Source organism: Zalophus californianus, chromosome 1 (genome assembly GCF_009762305.2).
Source record: "Zalophus californianus isolate mZalCal1 chromosome 1, mZalCal1.pri.v2, whole genome shotgun sequence".
NCBI lineage: Eukaryota > Metazoa > Chordata > Mammalia > Carnivora > Otariidae > Zalophus > Zalophus californianus.
In genome coordinates, this window is record NC_045595.1 from 200,186,101 (window position 1) to 200,210,525 (window position 24,425).

The following is a 24,425-nucleotide window of genomic DNA, read 5'->3' on the forward strand; positions in this document are numbered from 1 at the left end:
TTTGACAACAGAAATGACAGAAGTGAGTCATTGCAACAGAGATGGTATGGCCTGCAAAGCCTAAAATATTTACCCTCTGACCCTTTACAGAAAAAGTGTGTCAACCCCTGCTCTAGGTGATAAAACTGAGGCTGGGCATGTCAAGTGTCCAGTGTAAAATTTCACAGAATCACAATTCAAACCGAGGCTTTCTAACTCTAGATACCCTTTGGGTATGGTTTTCCCTATGTTTTTGCCCCTCAAAATAATAATTTTTACTTACAGAGTGCTTATTGTCTTCCTGGCATTGTTGATCTTTTAATAATCAAAACAGCCTATGACATATATACCATACTTGGGGAAACTGAGGCACAGATTAGTTAAGCAACTTTAGTAAGTCCCATACCAGCAAGAGATGGAGCCAGGCTGTCCGCTATACACCGTTCTGTCTCTTGCAATGAGGGAGACACAAGGCAACAGAAGGACCCATTGAGAGGTTTAATAGTTCTCATCTATTCACCCCTCTCTTGAGCTTAGTGATATAAAGCTGATCGTTCTGCTACCTTAAGCCTGAATTCTCCCCCGCACAAAATACAGTGGACCCTTGAACAACACAAGTTTGAATGTGCAGGTTCACTTAGATGCAGATTTTTTTTTTTTTTGGATACAGTACAGTACTATATTTCTTCTTCCTTACAATTTTCTTAACATTTTCTTTTCCCTAGTTTACTTCATTGTCCAAGAATAGAGTATATAATACATAAAACATACAAAATATGTGTTACTCAACTATTTATGTTAACAGTAAGGCTTCTGGGCAACAGTAGGTTATTAATAGTTAAGTTTTTGGGGAATCAAAAGCTACATGTGGATGGTTGACTGTCACCCAGGGAGTTGGTGCCCCTAAACCCCCAGGGAGTTCAAGGGTCGGTTATTCCATGACAGTGAAATAATCAGTCTTCCCTTAGAACCGTGGGTCAGGAATGTCTTATAAACCATTCCCTAAACACCATGCATAGGCATTAGTATTTCTTATTTAAATTTACAAAACCCTGGGCCCATTCCAGCCCTACTGAGTCACTGCCATGGCAGAGCCTGGCAAGAGGTATTTTTCAAAGGCATGAGCCCAGTGATGAGGTAAGTAGCCTGGAGCATACTGAATCTTCTTCAAATGAGGGGCACCTGGCAGGCTCAGTCGGAAGAGCATGCAACTCTTGATCTCATGGTTGTGAGTTTGAGCCCCATGTTGGGTGTAAAGATTACTATAAATAAGTAAGTTAAGTAAGTAAGTAAGTAAAAGTAAGTAAGTAAGTAAATCTTCCTCAAATGCTGATTGAATTGTATCGAGACATTCAGACCACATTAGTTGTAACAATGACCTGTCCCATGAGCCTCTGTGCATATTACGGACCACCATTCAGAAGCAGGTCTAGATTTCATTATTTGAAAAGCTCCTTGAATACTATTAAACCTAACTTCTCACCTAATAAGGAAATACATTTATTACTGAAGAGAAGAAAATAAAAATTATACATGTTGCTTTTACCCAGAGACATACTGTTAATTTGTTACTATTTTGATGTATACTCACAATCCTTTTTGATTGAATTAGTACAATTCTATTGAATTTTTAAAATACCATGTGTTATTTTGGGTTACAGTTGTGGGAAGGGATTTCACTTGGGTTTCAGATTTGTTACTCTCTTGGAAGTGTTTAGATAAAGAGCCAAGAAATACACTGTTGCTCCCATGGGAACAGAAGAGCTAGTGAATATTAATTACTGTTTAAAACCTTGAATTTATATGATGAGACTTGGACGGAGCACATTTAGATTATTTGGATGTATTCTTTTTTTCCTTTCTGGTTGCTGTCAAATTATCCTTTAATGAAATCTTTCTCTTTATAGCTCTTTGCCAACGGGGCATCCACCACATCACTGTTGATGTCATCTTTGATGTTATGAGGAGGGAGCCATTGACACTGAAGCCCACAAATTGGGCAGTCCCCAGGATTGCTTTAATCGATGCTGGGGAATTCTCTGCAGAAAGATCTATGTTGCAACTGTCAAGTGCTTCTGACAATAAAATAAAGAACAATAGTTCTATTGTATTTAATGTGTAACTTTCCCTTTCTATCTCTGGGTTGTTCCTCCAGAGTTTTGATGACTGGGGCAGAGGAGGAAGGTGCTACCTCATTTCGGGTCTTTCCATTCTGAAGGGTCAGCTTCACTGGAGTCCAGATGCTTCACTGGAGTCCAGACATCAATATAATACTGATGTCACCACCAGCATTTCTCAAGGTGCACTGAGGGGTTGATTTGGGTGCGAGTGCAGTTGTGGTATCCACTTCACCATCAGCATAGATAAGATGCACAACTTTGATTTCCTTGGAGAGTCATGATAAATATGGCTGGGGTCAGATGAACCTGGATGCCAGACCATTGGAGCAAGTTATACTTTTGTCTCCTCCAAGCCAAAAGTTAAAAGTCAGTCATCATTAATGAAACAATTCAGTTGGATATTTCATACAGAGTGCATCCTGGTATGGTGGAAATAGCATGAACCAAAAATTAGAAAACCTGGATCCTATCTGGGTTTCTTTATTCCATCTGATCATTTACCCTTAAGCTTGTTTCTTCTACTGTCTGAGTCTCAGTTTGCTCATCTGTCGGATAGGGATGACAATATTGACCATGATTATGTTACAGGATTACAGGGAAGATGACAATGAGATAGTGAATAAGACTCTTTTGATGAAGTATAATGCATTATGTAAGGTGATGTTATTAACCATAAAATAACATCAAAACAGTAATAATGATTTCTGAAAAGATTTGCAGTTAGAAATGCAAATAGGCGTATATGTGAATGCTCTAATTATCTGAATCTGTGCAGCTTATTGCTGTGGATATCATAACAAATTAGCCTTTTTTTTTTTTTTTTTTTTTAAGTAGGCTTCATGCCCAGCATGGAGCCTGATGCAGGGCTTGAACTCACGACCCTGAGATCAAGACCTGAGCTGAGATCAACTGACTGAGCCACCCAGGTGCCCCAAAATTTAGTCTTTTATTCATTAGATCAAGACAAACTGCTAAGACTTTTTACTTATTTATTAAACTTTTTTTTTTGAGCTGTTTTAGGTTTACAGGAAAGAATGAATGAAAAGCAGGTTTCCCTTATGCCCTCCCAATGCTTCTTCCCACTTATTTCCCCTAGTATTCACATCTGGCGTTAGTGTGGTGCATTTGTTACAACTGATGAGCCAGTAGAGATACATTATTATTAACTAAAGTCCACAATTTGGGTTAGGGTTCACTCTTGGTATTGTACATTTTGTGGGTTTTGACAAATGTATAAGACAGGTATTCACCGTTATATTATCATCCAGAATAGTTTCACTGCCTTAAAAGTCCCATCTGTTTTTTTTTTTTTTTAAGATTTTATTTATTTATTTGACAGAGAGAGACAGCGAGAGCAGGAACGCAAGCAGGGGGAGTGGGAGAGGGAGAAGCAGGCTTCCCGCCGATCAGGGAGCCCGATGCGGGGCTCGATCCCAGGACCCTGGGATCATGACCCGAGCCGAAGGCAGACGCTTAACGACTGAGCCACCCAGGCACCCAAAAGTCCCATCTGTTGAACCCTCTCTGCCTCTCCCTTGAAGATCTGGCAACTACTCATCTTTTTACTGTCTTCTTAATTTTAATTAAATTTTGCCTTTCCCTTAATTTTGCATAGTTGGAATCATGTAGTCCTTAGCCTTTTCACATTGGTTTCTTTCACTTAATAATATACACTTAAGTTTCCTCCATGTATTTTTGTGGCTTGAGCGCTCGTTTCTTTTTATCACTGAATTAGATTCCACTATCTGGATGGACCACAGTTGGTTTATCTGTTCACCTTCCAAGGACATCTTGTTTGCCTTCGGGTTTTGGCAATTACGAAGAAAGTGGCTATAAACATCCGGGTGTGGGTTTTTGTGTGGACAGTAGTTTTCAACTCCTTTGGGTAGATACCAAGGAGCGGAACTGATGGAGCATAATAGGGTAAGAGTTCTCTTAGTCTTGTGAGAAACTACCAAATTGTCTTCCAAGGTGTCTGTGCCATTATGCGTCCTCATCAGTCTTGGGTGCTGTCAGTGTTTTGGTTTTGACCATTCTAATATGTGTGTAGTGGTCACTCATTGTTTGTAACTCTCGAATAACTTATGGTGTTCAGCAGCTTCTTATATGGTTATTTGCCATCGTACATCTTTGCTGAGGTATCTGTTCAGATCTTTTGCCCATTTTTAAAAAACTGGGTTGTTTGTTTTCCTACCGCTTAAAGAGTTCTTTTTATATTTTGGAGACTAGCTCTTTATCTGGTACTTAGTTTTCAAAGACTACTCTTCTCAGCTATGGCTTGTCTTTGCATTCTCTTAATACTTGTTTATCTTTAATTATTTGACCGCAACATCATCATCCAACTCTTTTAAAGTACTAAAGTACCTGCAGGCTTATAGCTGTTAAAGAGGATGAACAAATCGAATGCTCCATTCCTTTTCACCATTGACTGGTTTTGTAGTCGGGTGCGTTTGTAGATGGGATCAAGTCATCAAGCCCATCAGCCGCTCCATCTCAGACCTCACGTTCTGAACCGGGATCCTTGCTGCTATCATCTGAGAGTCAGCCTGCGGTCTGTCGGAGTTGGCCGGCTCTTGCTGAGCTGATTGGAGCTGCCGACATTTTTGCTGACTGGAGTCATGCTGTCTTTGCCAGTTTGCTGGAATAGACACAGACACCGATTGGGTCACGCTGAAGACATTCCTGTCTTGTGAAGCAAGTCTGTTTGTATTTTAGGTTTGCCAGGACTAATGAATTAAAACATTTGGACTCTCCACAACTTGCTGTTTATCAATGCCTCTGACAGGAGGAGGGTTTTCTTTTGCACTTGCTTTTTCTAGAAGCATGACAACATCCTGGCTGGTGGAGAGGCAAGGAAAGGAGAGAGGGGTTGCGGAGGGAAGCGGAACAGGGAGGCCCGTGGGACGCAGGGGTCTGGGGGAGAGCAGGTAGCAGGGGACTGCCCTGACAGCTGTCATTGCCCCTCAGACTGTCACTAGCTGCTATGCAGCAGGTGGAGCCTGCTCTCTTACTAGGTCCTCGCTCCACAAAGGCAACGACTGGCCAAGGCAGTGGTTGGCCCTGGATTACACAAGTGCAGACACTCAACTAAGTGAGGTAAGGCAGCAGGTGTGAAAACCGAACTAAACGCTCGGGGCACCAGCAACTTAACTGAAGCTCTGTTAACAGCGGAGAGGAGGACAGCAGTGGTCCATTCCCACAGGCGGTGTGATGAAAAGGCAAGCTGGTTTAGGAGCTCTCCTGGCCAACACCGTGTGGAACTCAAAATCCAGCCCCCTTGGCTGCTGTCATCCTTTCCGATGCAGGCAGATGTTCTCCGTTGTGTGGAGGGGAGGGGCTCTAATGAGCTGTGTTTACCAGTTTCATTTCCCCGGGCACTGGAAACCTCGAGGCAAATTTCCACCTCTCGCGCTTTATTTCTTGGTGCAGGAAAGCATTGGGAAATTTAGCCAAAAGAGGGGCACTTTTCATCCTGTTAGGGTGTTAGGATAAAATGGGTCGGTGATGGGACAGTGCATAACAATCAGACTTTTTCTCTTAGCTACAACTTTAAGGGTTTTTTTTTACTGTTTGTTTTGTTAAATTTGAGACAGTCTGTTCTATTCCCTAGGAACAGGTGGCTAACAAGATGGTTGATTCTAAGCAGAGGAGACTACACAGAAATGTATGTCAGAGCTAAGATAAAACATATCCTGAGTCAAGTAACAGCAATTCTGTATTACCCTTTTCTTACGTTGAATGTTTCATGTTATTACTTTTTTTTTAACTTAGAAGGACATGACTCGGAGTGCTTTATGGTTCATTGCTATTTGTGGTTTTGAATGAATGGGCCAAATATGATTCTAACTGGGTGATAAACAGCTGCTGGTTTTTCTCCAAAGCTATACTAGGTGTTTAATATAATCCTGTTCTCTTTCCATATACTGGGTAGGATGATTCCATATGTATGTATGTCTAAATATACGTGTGTGTGTGTGTGTGTGTGTGTGTGTGTGTGTGTGTATGTATGTATGCATTTGAGTTTGCTCTATAAATAAGTGTAAAAACAAAATTCAGTGTTCTGGACACTATTTTTAGATACAAAAAAGTTATGGGAAAGAGTTGGAAACCTTGCTCTGAGAAAATGTCCTGATAAACAGTTCCCAGAATCTTGCTGAGGATGGTTAAAGAGATGATTTATATTTTGCCATTTTTAGAGATGTTTTCCTAAAAATATCACTCAGAGTTTTTGGTTTACTGTCTACATGAGAAGGAAAGTAGAGAGTTTAGGGAAGCATGATTAAAAATAGAAAAGTTGCACATATGTATTTAAATAGTGAAGATATCATGTATTTATAACAATCTCTTTTCCTTAGTCCCATTGTACAAAAGTTATCAAATATCTTGGTTAAAATGTATTTGGGCTAAATTCTATTATTATAACAAGGAAATATGCATGTATTTTTGCCCATTCCAACTCATCTATAGGATGTTTTTCCATTCATTCGATCTTAGTTTATTAATGATAATTTTACAGGTACAGTAGAACATCAATAGCATGTTTTTAAGTTCTGTCTTTTGCTTGTATCATACATTGTTAAGATGTACAACCTGATAGGTGTTTGATAGATTCACAGGTAGTTAAATAGATATTTAAAGCACGTAATATTCATACTATAACTGTGGGATATTTTAAAATAGTCTTTGGTATTCTTGAAGTGGTCCTTGATACATTCTTTATCACCCATTCTTTACCACTCAATAATTCAGATCAATAATTCAGGTCCAATTTAGGCTTTTGAGTGTGACAAGCTAATTTAATATGAAGCCATCTGATGCCCTATTAGGATTTCTTTATCCTCCTCAATTAAAAATAAAACACTATATAAGACCTGGAAGGGCCAGGGTTGGACTAGTGTGTGTGAAGGGATACTAAAAAAGTGAGGTGGGTGGAGATTTTGCTCCATCTTGTATATTTCATTCTAGATATGTATTTCCAAGACAAGTTTTTTTTTTTTTTATAAGCCAGAAAAAGAATTTTAAATGGGGCAGGTGAATACTTTCCATGTAGGGAAAGAAAGCTAGGAACTGGGAGTATCTTCAAAATAAGAAAGTAATGCTTACTAACTTTCCCTCCAATTTCCAAGATCCTCTGAATATTTGAGGGATGACTTGGGTAAGTGACAATGGCTCTCTCTTGTCCTTACAGCTGGAAGACCCAGGGGAAGGCCAAAGCTCAGGTGCCCACATGATCAGCACAGCCAGGGTACCTGCGGATAAGCCAGTACGCATTGCCTTCAGCCTCGATAATGCCTCAGGTACGCTCTGCATGCAGGGAGAGGGCCACCTCCCTGCCCGTCACTGCTTTGCGGTCATCTTTTCCTGTTCCACAAAGGGTGTTTAAAAATGCATGCCTGGGGATGCCTGGGTGGCTCAGTCGGTAAAGCATCTGCCTTCAGCTCAGGTCATGATCCCGGGGTCCTGGGATCGAGCCCCTCATCGGGCTCCCTGCTCCGCGGGAAGCCTGCTTCTCCCTCTCCCTCTGCTGCTCCCCCTGCTTGTGCTCCCTCTCTCTGGCAAATGAAAAAAAAAATCTTTAACAAAAAGAAAAAAATGCATGCCTGGCATGATCTAATGATGGGGCGTGTGATTTTTTCATCAAGCATCGTTGGAGTGTGGCTTCCAGAAATGCCTCTGGTGATGCCGCCCCAGCCTCCTATCCTCTGGGTGCTTTAGCACATTTCTCCTTCCTTTTTACTTTCCCCATTTAACTTTCTTTTATTATAAAATTCCCAGGGCTATAACAATTTCTAACGATTCCAACGTATGTCATCATTGAAACTGTGTGAGGAGACGTTTATTAAAGCCCTGGCAGTTGGTTAGTGATGTAAAAATATCACTGTCCCGGTTCCAGCAGCAATACTTGGAGCCCAAGTTCCAAAGCCTGGTTTCTCACTGGTGCTTCCACAATTCAGGCCGAACAAACAGACTGCAGCCAGAGTGATGAATGGGACAGGTGAAGCAGACCCTTTTGAAATAGTAAGGTCTGAGGTGAGGCTGCCGTACTTGGAGCCCTTTGTTATGACTCCCTTCAGTGACCTCTTAACACACATATTGAATTACACCACCTATGACGGGGACCCCAGGTGGTGTGAGGTCACAGACGTGAGAAGGGAACCCTTGGATCTCTGTCACTGGCATCAGCCTTGGCTCTCAGTCTCTCATCTGTTAAAATCCACAATCACACACTCAAACAACATTACTGTTTCAATCTTGGGTCTTTTGAGGGCTGATTCTGTTTACCTATCAATCAATCAATCAATCACTCACTCAGTCGTCTATTTTTCTTCCTACACTGCACATGTAGGGGTAATATTTTAAGAAGTAATAATTGAAAAGAAGCAAGTTTATCCCTAAAATAATGCAAAGTAAGCATCTGGGCTCTGTGAAGTCTGACATTATACAGCCAATTCAGGCTTTACTTATACCAAGTGATTCTGGTGGTAGCCCATCTGCCCCCGTTTTCCTGGATTGTGCAGCCCCCAGTGGAGGATTTGTTTGAGAGTAAGAAGAGGTGAAGCCTTGACTCTTCATTGTCTGTTCTTTCAACCCTCTTCCCATGGCCTGCTGTTGTCCTGGTATCTCCACTCAGGTTGCCTTGAAACACAGTGGTGAAGGGAAATCCTCCCAAAAGGCAAACCAATCCATCCCAACAAAGAAATGATGACTAACATTAATTGCATTTCTCTATTATATTAGGCATTCATATGTATTATTGCATATCTCTAAAATAACCATGCAATGTAGGGGCGCCTGACTGGCTCAGTTGACAGAGCATGTGACTCTTGATCTTGGGGTCCTGAGTTCAAGCCCCACACTGGGTGGAGAGATTACTTAAATAACTAAGTAAATATTAAAAAAAATAACCATGCAATGTAGACATTAGTATTACCAATTTGCAGACACAGAGCTTGAGGTCCAAAGACCATGCTGTAAGTAGGTTAACAGAGTTATGATTTAAATGCAGGTCTCTAGACTTATGAATCTGAACTCTATTATTCTATATCACTACTCTAAAAAGAAAAAGAAAAGCCCCTCCTGCTTTTATGCGTTTCATAAATGTAAGATTTTGAGGAATAGTTCATGCTTGAGTGGCTAGCTTTCAAGACAGATACATGTAAGCTCCCAAATCTGGGAGAAAGAAGTATAATTTACTTCCTTGTGATCATGTCCCACATGAGCAGAACAAGTCTTGTTACAATCAGCAGTCTTACAAAGACAATTTCAGTATATAAAGCTTATTTATTCCAAGCAATATTATTATATCATAATTTTGGACGAGACAAATAAATGTACCGTTTCCTCATCTTTATTTATTAATTTATTAAGATTTTATTTATTTTTGGGAGAGAGAGAGAGAATACACATGAGCAGGGGGAGGGGCAGAGGGAAAAGCAGACTCCCTACTGAGCCGGGCGCCTGATGTGGGATTTGATCCCAGGACCCTGGGATCATGACCTGAGCCAAAGACAGACACTTAACTGTCTGAGCCACCCAGGCACCCTCCTTGTCTTTATTTTAACAAAATTTAATTTATGTACAGAAAAGAGCATGGAGAGGTGAATCTTGATCTTTGGGCTGCATAAATATATTCTTCCTTGAAATACAAAATATACAACTTGTCATTAATTTGCCATCATCCTTTGAAGGCTATCAGCCCCTGACTAGGAGCTCTTGTATGTTTTTTTAATCAGTCAATTTAGATTGATTCGTTCCAGTCTTTCAAATGTCCCAAGAATGCCCACTTTTGAAATTCATGTTTTTTAATACGGTAGCTTCAAAAAGGGGTTGTCATTTATTTCAAGTAATTCTTACTCTCTAGTTCCACAAAAAGATGCTTGGGAAGATTTATAAAGAAACTGCTAAAATTAAAAAAGAACTTTTTCCTATGATCTATGTGTCCTCATATCTCTAAAAAGGCATCTAACTAGAGAATCCAAGGCAGGAGTGGGTTTCTGCGTTTCTCAACCTTTCTTAAAATAATGACCTGAGAGCGCTCACCAAAAATACATGTTCCAAGGCCCTACTCCTGTATATTCTGGGGCAGTAGGGACAGATGGAGGTCCAGCAATCTGTATTTCTGCATGCATATGAAGTTGTGAGTGCACAGAAAGAGGCTTTGCAGATATTTGGAGACACTCCCTCTGAATTCTTGACTATGGAGCCTGTGGAGTGTCATGGAGAACAACACTTGCCATCACGCACGCTGTGCATGCCTTTTGAATTCCAGTGCATTCTAGACCACACATTTAGGGGGAAAACAAAGGCAAGCATCCTAGATTCCCATAGTAAATGGGGAAACTAAGATGGAATTTTGGGAAGTAATTCCATAGTTATGGATTTATCGTTGAGGGGTAAGCAGAGTCCATGAGAAAAGAGTGCTCATTCCTTTCGTTATATTAGGCTTTTTTTTTTTTTGCATATTTTTCTGAGATGATTTCGTGTAGAGGTTAAGGACATAGGGCTTTGGAGTCCTCAAGACATGGTTTCTAGACCCATCTCCATCACTATTTGTGTGATCTTGGGTAAGTCACTCAATTTTGCTGAACTTCAGTTTCCCACAAGGTGTATATAGCGATAATTCACACAGTGGTTGTAAGAATTAAATAAGACTATATAGGTAAAGCATTTAGCATAGTGCTTGACACAAATTAAGGACTCGACTGGTCCTTGTACCTATGATAATTGATTCTGGAGTATTAGGGAAAATATAAGCGTCTTAAGCAGTTTTATGTCTCACCTATATCTCCCACATCTACTTAATGTCAAGATAGAGTTTATAGTATAACTGGCCTGAGATTATTTAAAGACTTGTTTTGCAATTGGAGGATTTGGGGTACCCCTGCCTCTCCTCTTATCAATTAGCTGAACTTAGTTTCTATGCTTTAGTGCTCTCCCAAAGGTGGGTGAGTTGTGCAAATACGAAGTATGGCATGATCCCTCCTGTGGGTTTCATAAGGCAAAGGGAGTTGAGGAAAAATCTGTGTCACCCAGAGCGGATGGGAATATCTTCTTGGGAAATGTGATAGTCAACCTGCTCTTGAAGACAGGTGGGGTATTGACGGGCAGTGTAGGAAAGGTGCCATCTCTGGGTACCAGGTACCAAAAATGGGGGCTATACAACTTTTAATCATTCTTCCTTTTCCTTTCAAACAAAAAGACTGAGCAAAACCTAAGAGTCAGGAAGAGCATGATATATTCATCAAATAGTAAAATTCTTGTCAACTGGAGCAGAGGTTTGAATGGTGGAAGAGTGGCATGTCATTTAATGAACCATACTTTGAGGTTTACCTTGAATATCTGTGTATATAGCCATTAACTAGAGTTAACAATATAATCCTAAAAGTTCAACAACAGAGTTTGGATTTGATCAGAAACAATCGAGTGTCAAAAGTTCTTGAGCAAGGGAATGATAGGATGAAAATGGTAAATGTTCGATTGGTAGAACAGTCTGGAATGTGTAGAGATGAGAGAATGGGAGAGGCTTTTTATAATGGTACAGAGACAGAGTACTGAGTGCCTGGATCAGATGATGGAATGGGATGACTGAATTCAGAGTACATTATGCAGGGAGGGTTGAAAGGACTTGGTGACAGACTGGCTCTGGATGGGGAGTTGATCATGACTTATTGATGGCAGAATGTGCCACAAGACTCCAAATAGACGGTGGACCTCCAGGGGCTTAAATACAGGAAGCAAATTTTTAGGGGGGGAGAAAAAGCCCTTTAAAATATAATCACCACTTCTAGCCTATCATCAGAAGCCTTCATTAAGTAACACTTAGCTAACCACAGTTCCTGGAGGCAGCAATGGCTATTTTTAACAAACTAATGATATGATTGACATTACTTCTAAACTGGGAATTCCAAAGAGTTAACTTTCTAAATTGGGACATTCATGGAGTTAGTTTTCCCAATAGAAAATATGCAGAAGAGAAACATGAATCCCATCTCTTGGGTTATTAGAGAATCACTGGCTCTTCTCCAGCTGGAGAGAATTTAGAGTCGGACTGACATGAGGATTTCATGTTCATTACTTGAGCGTTTTCTTTATTTCAGTCAAGCTATAAAATCTGCTACACTCAAGTGTGAATTTAGACCTTGGCTGTGGGGTTCTTTTGGTGGTTGTTGTTGTTAAGCTTTTAGGGTTTTTTTTTTTAAGAAGGAGTCAAGGATACTAGTATCAGCCCAAGTCAGTAGCTTTCAACATTTTGTTTTTAAAAGATTCTTTCAAGCTATTAGAATTTTTCATATCTGGACTTGAATTAATCATATGACATTTGGTTAAAAAAAAATCCAGGATCCATTCTGTTGATATCTCTTTTAAGTAGTACTATTCTCCTTACATATCAGAGTGTTTTTGTGGCAGTGGGAACCATGCGGAGCAGCTAAAAGAGTGACCGTGGAATCTAATTTCACTGGACGTTGTGTGAATGTCGAATGTGCACGTGCACCACTGATTCTCAGGAAAATCGTGATGCAGGTGAAGTGTCTCTTGTCATTGTTGCTTTCCTTCAACTTTTTCTACCTTTGGTACCTTTAGGTATTATTTCCCTCCCCCTCCTCAGGGCCCTAATGTTTTCTGTCTTCTCTTCGCTCCATGTTCCCAATCCTTGTTCTCTGGAAAGACTCTGGAAAACCTCATTCCCACTAAGCATTAAATGAATGAATATTGAGGTTTACTTTAAAAAAAAAAAAAACTCTCAGGGTGTTTTTTCTTTTTTCTATTATTATTACTGTTATTTTAAATATCCACAGGGGAATCGGTAGGAAGTCAAGTGTTAAAGCCCCCCCTGGAATTTTGCCAGCCAGTGAAGAGAGAGGATGGTCTTTGGGAGAATAGGGGCTTGGGGAGCCTTTTTGAGCTCTTTCAAGTCACCTTTCCTAACTCTGACCCTGCCTCCAAAGCTGTCTCAGCACGCTGTGACAAGCAGTCAAACTCCCTCATAGGTCCGATGGGAATTGAAGGGGGAGGTGTCTCCTATATTTACATCTTTCATGAAGCACAGAGTTGAGAACCACAGTGGAAATGTAATCATTAAATACTATAAAATCAATAATACAATATCTGTAACCACTTTGAGTTTGTTATTCCGATATCAGATGAAGGTTCTTTGAGATACAGCTGGATTTATCGGTTGGTATCTGGTGCTTAAGGCCACAAAAACTGGACAGAAGTCATTGTTTGTTGAATACCTAGATGCTTTTACTTATATCATCTCATCAGTTTAGACTGGTAGCAACTCTGCGGGACGATGTCATTATACCCATTTCACAGATGTGGACCATTGGCTAAGGGAGGTTAAGGAACTTGCCTCAAATCAAGCAGTTAATAAGTAGTAGGAAGGGATTCAAAGCTGGGCTCTTGGGGCTGTTTTTGCTTGATTACCCATTTGAAGTAAGGGCCATGTAATGAGAGAGAAACATGATTGTTTCTGACAGCAAAGAGCTTCCTCAACAGTCATGGGAAATGGTGGAGAAAGGTTAGTTCTGATATGTTTTTATAGAGCAGGAAAGAGGAAAAGTAGAGGTAAGTTTTATTTGGTGGTGTGCTGAGAAATAAATATACCTCCGCCTGGCTCTTTTTGAAGGAAATGTTTCTGGGCAAATATGTTATAGGCTAAATAAGTAAAACTATTCTTACAAAAAATAAATTGGTAAGATTCACAAACTTAGCTACAATAATAGTGGCTAGATGAATGTTTCTAAGAAACATAAAACCTGTCTTTAAACTGAATCAGGTCTTGGGCGCCTGGGCGGCTCAGTTGATTGGGCGACTGCCTTTGGCTCAGGTCATGATCCTGGAGTCCCAGGATCGAGTCCCGTGTCGGGCTCCCTGCTCAGTGGGGAGTCTGCTTCTCCCTCTGACCCTCCCCCCTCTCATGGTCTCTCTCTCTCTGTCTCATTCTCTCTCTCAAATAAATAAATGAATAAAATCTAAAAAAAAAAGTGTTTAAACTGAATGAGGTCTCTCTGTGTGGAGAAATCTCATTCAGTCTGTTTCATGTATGATCTTTTTTTTTTTTCAAAGATTTTATTTATTTACTTGTCAGAGAGAGAGAGCGAGAGAGAGAGAGCACACAAGCAGGGGGAGCGGCAGGCAGAGGGAGAAGGAGGCTCCCTGTTGAGGAAGGAGCCTGATGGAGGACTTGATCCCAGGACCCTGGGATCATGACCTGAGCTGAAGGCAGATGCTTAACCGACTGAGCCACCCAGGCGCCCCTTGATGTATGATCTTGTTTGTAGGTACTGGCTGAGGTGACATGATGATTACTATTAATTATAAAGAATTGGCCATCTGTTAGGTGTCATACCAAATCACTGCCTGAATCCGTACCCATGTCTGCACTTTTAATCTGATGGGCCCTGAAAATCCAATGTGTATTAAAAGGTTCACACGTCCAGTGTTTAACAAGCAGGAAGCAAAATTTCAAAAAGCTTTTGATGTGTCTCAAAATGATGTGTTGCTCTAACAAGAACCAAGGTATATAGGCATGTTTAAAAAGTTTTTTTGATACATTAGTAATGTAAGTTGGCAGCCTTAGATGACTTATTTCTAAAACTAAAATATGAATCTTGATTTAGATTTAAAATGAAAGTACTCAAAGACCTTTCAGGCATAAATTAAAAATTTTTAAATAATATTTCATATGGAAAGTGTTTGCTTTGATAGGGAAGTAAAAGGGAAACCCTTCTTAAATTCAGATTTAAATGAAGATAGAAAACCCAGGAGACCTGAGGTTGTGGCTGCACCAGGGAAATCTTTCTTAACTGGCGTGGGGAGAGCTAAGTAATCAGAAGCAGTGATTCTCACCCTGCCTCCTGTCTGTATTATTCAGATGAGAAATAATACCTTCAACCCTCACCATCATACACATACTCTCATATGCACACATCCACGCGCAGGTGCCTTGCCCCCCATTACCCCTTTGGTTGGATTTATGCTGAAAAGGAATGGAAGTAAGCTCAGTTATATTAAATATTCATTATTATTACTGATTATTTCCTAGGCGCCTGGCTTTAGGCTGATTGAATTGACATATGCATTCCTTTACTAATAAGTTTTTGAGATAGTAGAGGAGAAACCAAGTCTCGAAGAGATTATGTTGATTGTCCACATTAAAAAAGTGGCTGACCTGAGCCCTACAGAATGTGGACTAACCCACTGTATCTTGAGTGGTTGGGAGCTTCCACAGTTCCAGGAATATTTTTGCATGAGCCTTGGCACTGTAGCCGATGCCCAAAGCCATCTGCCTCCTAAGTGTGAGTCTGTTCCCAGTGCCCCGAAGGATTATCTTCAGGACTCCAGCGGGCAGGATAGCTACGTAATTTGTGGACGCACAGTACTAAAACCCAGGGCTGCTTGCCCAAGAATTTCAAGTACTCTCGCTAGAGCATTACACCAGGAGCCACACCTGGGGGAAGGGCTCTGTGTGTCTGCGTGCACACATGCCAATGGGACCAGCCCTGACTGCAGAAAATGCAGTCAAATGGAATGGATTCTGGGCAGGGGTGCCTCTTGAGTTTCTGGCTGGGGAGTGGGGTGGGGCTTGGGAATGTCTTCTAACGGTGGCTTATCTCCGTCCTGAGGTCTTCTCTGTGTGGAAACGTAAACTCTTCCTACCAAGGATTTGCCTGCAGTTATGCCTGGGTTGGAGAGCCCAGTGGAAAGGGGAGATAATGGATCCCAAAGGCCAGTCAAGATGTTGCCTAGAACAGTGGTTCTCAACTGCTGCTTTGCAGGCCTGGTCTGGCTTTGATGAAGTTGTCACTTCTCCGAAGTACAACAAAAGAAATAAGGGCACGGCAGTGAGGTTTTCTTGGTGTGTGTTTGCTTTTGTCTCTAAAGCTAAATTTATCCATTATAATGGACACTTTTCTACGATTATGTTTGTCTTAAGATTTGGGGGCTAAAATGTTCTCTCTGTCATAAAGAGATACTAATGATACATGGTAGGTGTTCTGAGTCATCTTCACCAGCTGAATAAAAAGTTGGACACTCTAAGGCATGATTCCCAATGTTTTGAGGAAAATTTCACTGTCTCATGAAATACAAAAGTCAGGGAGCTCATGGACCAGAAAGCAAAGAAGAGCAGAGTAGGATAGGGAAGAGCTCGGGGCTGGGAAACACCCCTTAGTCTTACAAAACTCATTTCCTTTGTTGGGGCCCTTGTCCTTTGCTCTGCACGGAGTCCTGGACCAGATGATGGTTTAGTCCCGTCCAGCTGCAGCATTCTCTGAAAATTCTGACCACATAACTCTCATTGCTAAATAACAGTGAGGATTTGGATTACAGACCCAGTGGGTCCCACTTACCTGATTCACAGAGAAACAGAGAGAAGAAAATTTCAGGAAATCTGAAACAGAATAACCACAAAAGCAGCTCAACAGCTGTTCCAGGGTTGCTGAGACTATGTACTATGGCATGTCATAGTGGTTGGGATACCAATAAGAAAGTTCTATCTTAAGTACCATTGACTTAGTCACGTTGTGTTTTGCAAAACAGGCAGTGAACATCTGCTTATCAAAAAAACAACAACCCCCCCCCCCCCAAAACAACCCTTTAAATTCTTTCCTTTATATTTCGTTCTTTAAAAATTCCTTAGGATACATTTTGCTTGGACCACTAAAGCCCACAGTGGCTTGAAAAATGAAGTCGAAGAATTTTTTTTTTAATAATAATACATGAAAAAAACATGACAAATTTGCCAATTTAGCAAGAGCCCGAGACCCTGCCTCACACATCAAAGGCATTCAATGACTATTTGGTAAATAAATATATTTTAATAAAAATGTACTTGCATTCTGATTTTGTCATTTTATAAGCATATCTGGTAACTGCTCTCCTTTAAAGAAAAAAAAAGCCAAATTTGCCAGAGAGAAGGTCTCTTCTCTTGTATAGCTACTGTACAATCCACTTTGTGCTTCTGAATTGTCAAAACAAACCTAACTGCTCTCAGGAACGCTGATCCAATGTCACTGTCAAAATGTTTTACAACGATTTGGCCAAATGTTGGAGGAACAGCTGTGCTACTAGTCTGTCTGAATCATTTTCCTTCTTTCCTTTTGGCCCAATCCTGTGATTCATCATTCTGCTTTTAGAATACTTGCCTATTTTTAAAACCAGTCAAAGAAGGCAGCCACTGTTTAAAAGAAAACACACCGCACATCAACTCAGAGCAGCTTTGTAAGCAGCTTTGCAAGCCCTGAAATTTCTGGCCGGCAGGGATGCCAGACGAACCAGATGGCATCAGGCCAGGCCTGGCTTTCAGACTCTCGGTTGTCTCCTTACATCTGTCTTCGGTTTTCTTATTTCTGCTGCCGTTTCCCGCTTGGATTAAGCCAACGTGAACCATTCTTTAACCAAAGTCTTATCTTTATTTTGCTTGTCATTACAACATCCATTGCATGTTTCTTTTTTTAAAAAAATATTTTATTTATTTATTTATTTAATTGACACAGAGAGAGAGAGACAGTGAGAGAGGGAACACAAGCAGGGGGAGCGGGAGAGGGAGAAGCAGGCTTCCCACTGAGCAGGGAGCCCGATGTGGGGCTCGATCCCAGGACCCTGGGATCATGACCTGAGCTGAAGGCAGATGCTTAACGACTGAGCCACCCAGGTGCCCCCTCGTTACATGTTTCTATGTCAGTGAGTTAGACTTTTTTTTTTTTTTTTAACTCAAGAGATCCAATCTTCAGCCTTGTCCACAAAATTATCAGCGTGCTTACCTATAAGTGCCACGGTTTGACTATAGGTGATGATGTAGATTTCTACAATGCACTGTATTAATTCTGGGGCATACCTTGTATTGGCTATTTACTTTACTACAGTGAAGGCATTGAGTAACTTGCTTCTCCTTTTTTATAATTAAGCAGGAAGGAGTGTGACTTCACAGGCAGTAAGGTGGATTAAATCCCAGGAAGCCTTGAGCTCCCTTCCTGGCTGACTTTTAGGATTCTGGAAGGCACTATCTATTCTGGTACTTTACAGAAGTGGTTTCTCCTTCTAACAAGTGCCTGTTCATCTGTGATTATTAGGGGTGGGATGCCAAAGTATAATATGTTCCCATTTACCTGTGCCAAGTTGTTCTGGCCTCAGACACAATGAACTGACATAATCATGATGTCTGGCTTATTGATATTTTATTGAGGTACATTTAAATGTGCCTTAGACTCACATCAGTTTTACAAACTACAGGTTTCATAATGAAGGCTACCTGTAAAGGGTCAGTAGCAACAAGTGAATATGTCTGTCTTTTGGCCAACTCTTTGCAGATGAAGCGGTGGACTTGAAGAGCCACAGTACCCGGCAGAAGTTGTCATTCTGAGTAGGAAGAGAGCCCTCAGAAGGCCTGGGGATCAGATCTCCTTGGGTCCTCTTGATTCAGTCCTGCAGCCTGCAGCAAGGTCTTGGGGAGATTTTCCCCATTTCTACTTGCTGTGTGAAGCAGAACAGAGTTAGTGAACCTGTGGGCATCCATAGTCTGGCATAGGCACAGGAAAAATTGCATGCAAATTGGGCGATGCATTATCATTGTCTTAAGCCACTTTTAAATGGGAGTATTATTATACTACTCTTGACTAAAATATACCAGAAGCTATTAACTGCTGTGACCCTTGAGGTGTTTGGCAGAGGCAAATACTGTCCTTGTTTGAATTACCTTCCTGGTAATTATCTTTGGTGCCTTCAAAGAATTGTACTGCCTTAGAAGCCAGGAGCTCCGTGCATGCTGTGTGTTATTCTGGACTATGCTGTCGAGGAGTAGGGAGAGGAGACTTGCTTTGGCGTCGGATATGGCCCATAGCACATGCTCTTGTTCAAACAGAACAGCACATTTTTATAAATAGATTTGGTTATGATAGTGAGAACATGAAAGCCATGAACTTTCCTTACTTTGTTATAGTGTAAAACAGATTTGGTTTTTAAACAATTCTTTAACTTGTCTTTTGTCTTATCCTCATAGTCATCTGTCCCAGGGTAGGTGTTGCCAACATGGAGGGGGTGGGAATGGATGGCCCAGCGGCGCCAGAGCCCACCTGGACATATGAGGTTCAGCTGACAAGGGGCTGTGCTCTAGTTGTGTGGCTGGGTCACAGTGTGTTCTCGAAGACATTTGGGGGTGACTTGGATATTTTAGGCCAAACTCCTCTCAGGTTTCCTTGGATGCTTCTGAGACCATCTTCTGATCCAGCGACACCTGCCTATTGCCAGTCAGTCAGTGTAAGGCATTTGGGGACAGAGTGGCCATGGCTGTCTTCGCTCGGGTTCCTCCACATCAAGGCAGTGCACGCGGCCTCAGGTGGGGACTGCTGCCTGCCGTGCGGGGAAGAACCCCCTGACTGGGTTGCTGCCTGTTGCTCACCGGAACCCAGAACGAGGCTCTGGGTAACTGCCTGGTGGTGGTGATCTGTGGTAAGGACACCAAAGCTTGCCCCCATTGGAGTCATTCAGAGCAGAGCTTCTATTTTTCACTAACACATTCTTCTGTCCCATTGAGGTTGTTCTGATCACCTCATTAGCGCCTTGTTAAAGCACTTTCCTGCACACCAGGGAATCTGGGTTTGGCTACCATGAGAATATTGTGCTTCTTAATTGTAGAGCTACCAGACTGAACAGTTGAGGATTCTGATATTTGCAAAATTTTGGCCAGGCCAGCTATGCTCTCCAGGCTTCCGTTTTGTACCAAAAATGAACAAGATTGTCTTCTGTATTCTCTGTGTCCCCACCTGAAGTGATGAGAATAATTAAAGCAGTATATACTGATGATTTAATTGTATAAATCCAAAGATGGTGAGAGCAGGACACCTCCCAGGAGAGAAAGAGCTCTATAGTGAAGAATCCTTTTATTTTCATGTTCTAGATGATACACCTCCTGAAGATGCCATTCCTCTGGTCTTTCCAGAATTAGACCAGCAGCTACAGGTAAGGATATATCCAGAGTCTTTCCTTTTTCCTCTTTAGCTTCACAAGATACAGTGAATGCACAAGTGACGTCATTGAGAAAAGACTGACTTGGAGACAGAGCGGGGAGTTTTCAAGTCACCAAGGATTCCGTTTCTAGAGCTCCAAAGTCATGTAACTCGCATGTAATAGCCCTGTCTACGTATCTGGCTATAACACCAGAATATCCAGAATTTACAGCATAAGCAAGCTCCTATTTATCAGGAGTTCTGGAGAGTGGGAACAGGGCTGGTCCCTGCCTTCCTTCCCTGAGAATGTCTCTGTGCCATTGCGCTTGTGGCCCATGTTGAATGAGTGATTTAGTGGTAAACTGTGCAGAGGTGACTTGTGATGGGCGGGGGTGGGGCTGGAGAGGGGGCTTCAGAGTAATCTTCTTTTCCTTCCTCACCCCAACCCCTCCCCAGTCCTCTGACAGCTTTCAGTAGAATATAATTATTTTAAGTTAAACATTCTGAATACTGTCTGGTTTGATCTGCGAGAAAACTATTTTGTGTGTGTAGTTTACAGATGACCTATCAAAGATATCCCATTTCAGTACACCAGAATCGTTTGAAAGGAGCTAGTTTATGACATTTCAACTTTCTTTAGATGATATATGGAGATTCCAGGCAAAGATGGCTTTAGGAAGATGTTCTGTCCGAAGACCTGGATACTGGCCGTGGGCCAGATGTGCTCCTGAGTATCTCACTTTGCAGTCACACTTAGACAAATATAATAGGGGTGTTGAATCCTGCACACAGACATTTATTTAGTCACTACTTTTTTTGTTCCCTCTAAGTATTGATTTTGAAAACCTTTGGGAGGGGTCTGCAACCTCTACTTCCCACCAGGCCTTATGTCCCCCACTGTCTTCCACCCAGCAGTTCTTCCCATTTGTGCATGTGACTGGTATCCTGAAGTCATTCACATGTGGGACCCCCAGTCCTGAACAGCCATTGACAGAGGTGGGAAGAACCAAGAATGAGCCCTTGTGCAATCCAAAACAATGTCCTTTATGGTGGGTTCCAGTTCTGATCTCAGTGCCCAGGGCACTGAGTTAAAAACCTGGAAGTAGCCAGGTCAGATTGGAAGAGCCTGTGTTCCAGTACTAGAGTGGTCTCTTAAAAAAAAAAAAAAAAAAAAATCAACCCAACATGACTCAGGTGTGACTAGGCTTCTTGGAGGAGTCCTCCTTCCTACCTCTTACCACGGTCCAGGGCATTTTCACAGTCCTCCACCAGAAAGCCCGCTCAACAGACCAGTGTCAGTTATGCAGAGATTACTGAAGAGTAGCCCGCAGGTGGGAGGGTTATGCTGATCACCACCCAGATGTCAAAGGACAGCTCTGATCGCCCCTAAAATTTCCTCTGTGCTATCAGCCGTCTTATCTCCTCCTTCTCCTGCACCCCATGCAGGGTCTTCAACCCAGTTCCCCCAGCTCCTGATAGCTAACCATATCCTGAATATCGCTTTTTCTCACCATGGAGAAAGACTCAGCTCTTACTGTGTTTTTCTGTCTGGCATGCTCCACCACACACACTACTTTCCGCACTTCGATTCTGTCCTCACCAAAGGGCTGTGCATGGGCTTCTGGTGGTATAGTTGGGATTATAAGGTAAAAACTCGATTCCCCCCCCCCCCCCAGTCCCAGTTTTTTTTCCCCTCCTTTATTTTACTGGTAAAATATTCTGGTTCCTCCATCAAACAGTGGGTCGTGAATTCTACTTTTTTTGTATTGACAATTTTTCTTTTTCCCTTTGGGAACATTAATGGTCTTCCCTGGTTCATGGATTGTTCTTTACAGGATTCATAGCGCCCCTGGCAATTCTCCAGGCAATTTTTCTGTTAGAGCATCTCAAGATCCATTTGGATTTTATGGTTTTAATTCTATTTGACATATATATTAGAAATTAGGTCTATTTATTTATTTATTTTTAAAGATTTTATTTATTTATTTGACAGACACAGCAAGAGAGGGAACACAAGCAGGGGGAGTGGGAGAGGGAGAAGCAGGCTTCCCGCCGAGCAGGGAGCCCGATGCGGGGCTCGATCCCAGAACTCTGGGATCATGACCTGAGCTGAAGGCAGACGCTTAACAACTGAGCCACCCAGGTACCCCGAGAAATTAGGTCTATTTAATTATTTTAATCCAATGAGACTATTTCATCTTCACTGATCCTTAACAAGATAAGCAGTTGAGAGGCTGCTTTCTGGCTCATGGGTTTTGATCCCCCCCGTCCCCTACCCTTAAAATATGGTATTGCTTTACTGTCTTCATGACTGGAGGGAACATTCCCAGCTTCACACCTTAAATCACTTAAGTAAGTGCTTGTTTGTTGCGTGAAGGATATGACCAAGTTTGTTATAAACATTTACCAATTGTCAAGCCATTTGGTTAGGGTCGCCTCGGTCTGGGGCGGTAGCCTGCTACCTTTATTCTATACTCCAGGGCATGATTGGCTCAAAAACGAACGGTGGGGATTGAGAGGGGAAAGCTAACACAGAAAACGACGTCTTAAAGCAGGTTCTTCTTTCCATGCTTAGCATAAGCCTATAAATTTAAGCCATTCTGCCGCAGGAAGTCTCTGTATTGAAAGCGATGAAAATGTTTTATGTAGGAAAGGAGCAATCCGTTCTGTGGAGCAGGCCCTCTTCAGAGTCAGTGTCATGTGCTCTCCACACATAGTAATGGCTCTTGGAATTGTACCGACCATCATGATCCTCTGCAGAAGAATAAAAGTTAGGTGACAAAGCTACACGAAGTGCCTTGTGGTTGTCACTATTTGCTTGAGGATAAACTGACTCTTGATTATCTCCACAGGAGCCTTAAAAACTTGCCAAATGAAAGATAAAGAATGCCAGGTGATTATTGCCATCCCTACTCTTTGCATAAGACTCAGATATAAATCCCACTGTGCACATTGCGTATTGCTGGGCAAGTGACGCTTCCACGCAAATAATCTCATGTGAGCCTCGCCGTGATTGTGTAAGCTAACAATAATATCTCCACTTTAGAGATGAGAAACCTGAGGTCAAATTTTGGTCTGAACCAATTTGCTATTTCCACCTCGATCTCGGATTCTGCATCTTGGTAGCTTTCTTTCCCTGATAGCTTTTGGGAAACCTATGGACTGCTTAAATTACTTTGACAAGTAGAGGGGTTTTTTTTGTTTGTTTCTGGTTTGCGAGGTTGCCATAACATGGCTATAGGACAACCTTGTAAAGTCGGTTCTGACTTTCTGATCTCCATTACACATTCTTGTGTTGTTATAAAATGGAGCTATAAAGTAGCTATCTGGTAGATATTCTCTCACCAATTTGACCCCCTAGATTTTTCTGTTGTTTTGCCAAGAATGTGGACATGTTGGAGCATGTAATTCGTGGTGCTTCTATTTTCACAGAAGCCAAAAAAAGCCCTGTGTAAGAATAGCCGTGACAAACATTTCTCTTGATATCTCTATTAATGCAAAAGTTGGGCAAGAGACTTTGGGGTAAGGTAGGTGTTAAAAGGAGCATCTCTTTATAATGTTCGTTTGTGGGCCTTAGGCCTCAGCGTGGGGGCAATGGGTAGGCTGATTCTATTTTATGCAGATTCCTTTCCTGGAACTTGGTTTCTAAATTCTCTCTGCCTATTGGAGGCAGTAGTTGGGTCGAGCTGGTTTAGCACACACTGTCCAGAGAAGGGAGGCGCAATTCTATGGCCACTTCTAAGAATGATGGAAAAAAAATCACTATTTTTCTTTACCAGAATACCTCCATTCTTACCACCCCCTCCAAATAAAGATGACACTGAGATTCAAGGAATAATTTTCTTTAGGCTTCAGTTTCCTTCTATTTGAAAACAAAATCATGCCCAACCTCCCTCTTTGTTCTGAAGGATGGTCTGAGTTGGCACCACATTTGTCTTGAAATTTAACCATGTTGCTGTGTTTTGGAGATCATCCTTTGACCTATAGATGATCCAAAGCTGAGCTATAATCTGGTTTTAATTGCACTGCAATGAAGAATATGCTTTTATCATCAGGTAGAGATTATGGTAATAAATAAATTGTAACAAACTCCCTAGCGGGGAGTACAATGGCTGGAGCATCGGCAGTGGGATTAGATTGGCCTGAATTTGAACCTCAGCTCCATACCTACCAGTTTCATGATTTGGGGCATATTATTTACTTTCTCTAAACCTCACTTTTCTGAACTGCAAAGTAGAGACAACAATATTGATATCGTATTGTTGTTGTGGGAATTAAATGTGATAGTGAGTAGATCTAGCACAGTGCTTGGCAAAATAATTGCTCACTTAATGTTAATTTCCTTCTCTAGTGAAATCGTTTTTTGAATGAAGTATTT

The 24,425-nt window shown here is 41.6% G+C and overlaps 1 protein-coding gene across 2 annotated transcripts in view; it reads left to right on the plus strand.

The window, feature by feature from the left end:
* The first annotated feature begins 4,947 nt into the window (after positions 1-4,947).
* The window catches only part of MAP3K7CL (MAP3K7 C-terminal like), a 37,562-nt gene continuing 18,084 nt past the window's right edge, over positions 4,948-24,425 (plus strand). The window contains exons 1-4 of one of the 2 annotated variants that reach the window (XM_027585441.2): positions 4,948-5,195; positions 5,710-5,763; positions 7,288-7,396; positions 19,999-20,060. In XM_027585441.2, coding sequence (XP_027441242.2) covers positions 5,728-5,763; positions 7,288-7,396; positions 19,999-20,060 — 207 coding nt within the window. In that variant the 5' untranslated portion in view covers positions 4,948-5,195; positions 5,710-5,727. The remainder of the gene's footprint in view (positions 5,196-5,709; positions 5,764-7,287; positions 7,397-19,998; positions 20,061-24,425) is intronic. The other variant, XM_027585442.2, reaches the window with a different exon arrangement.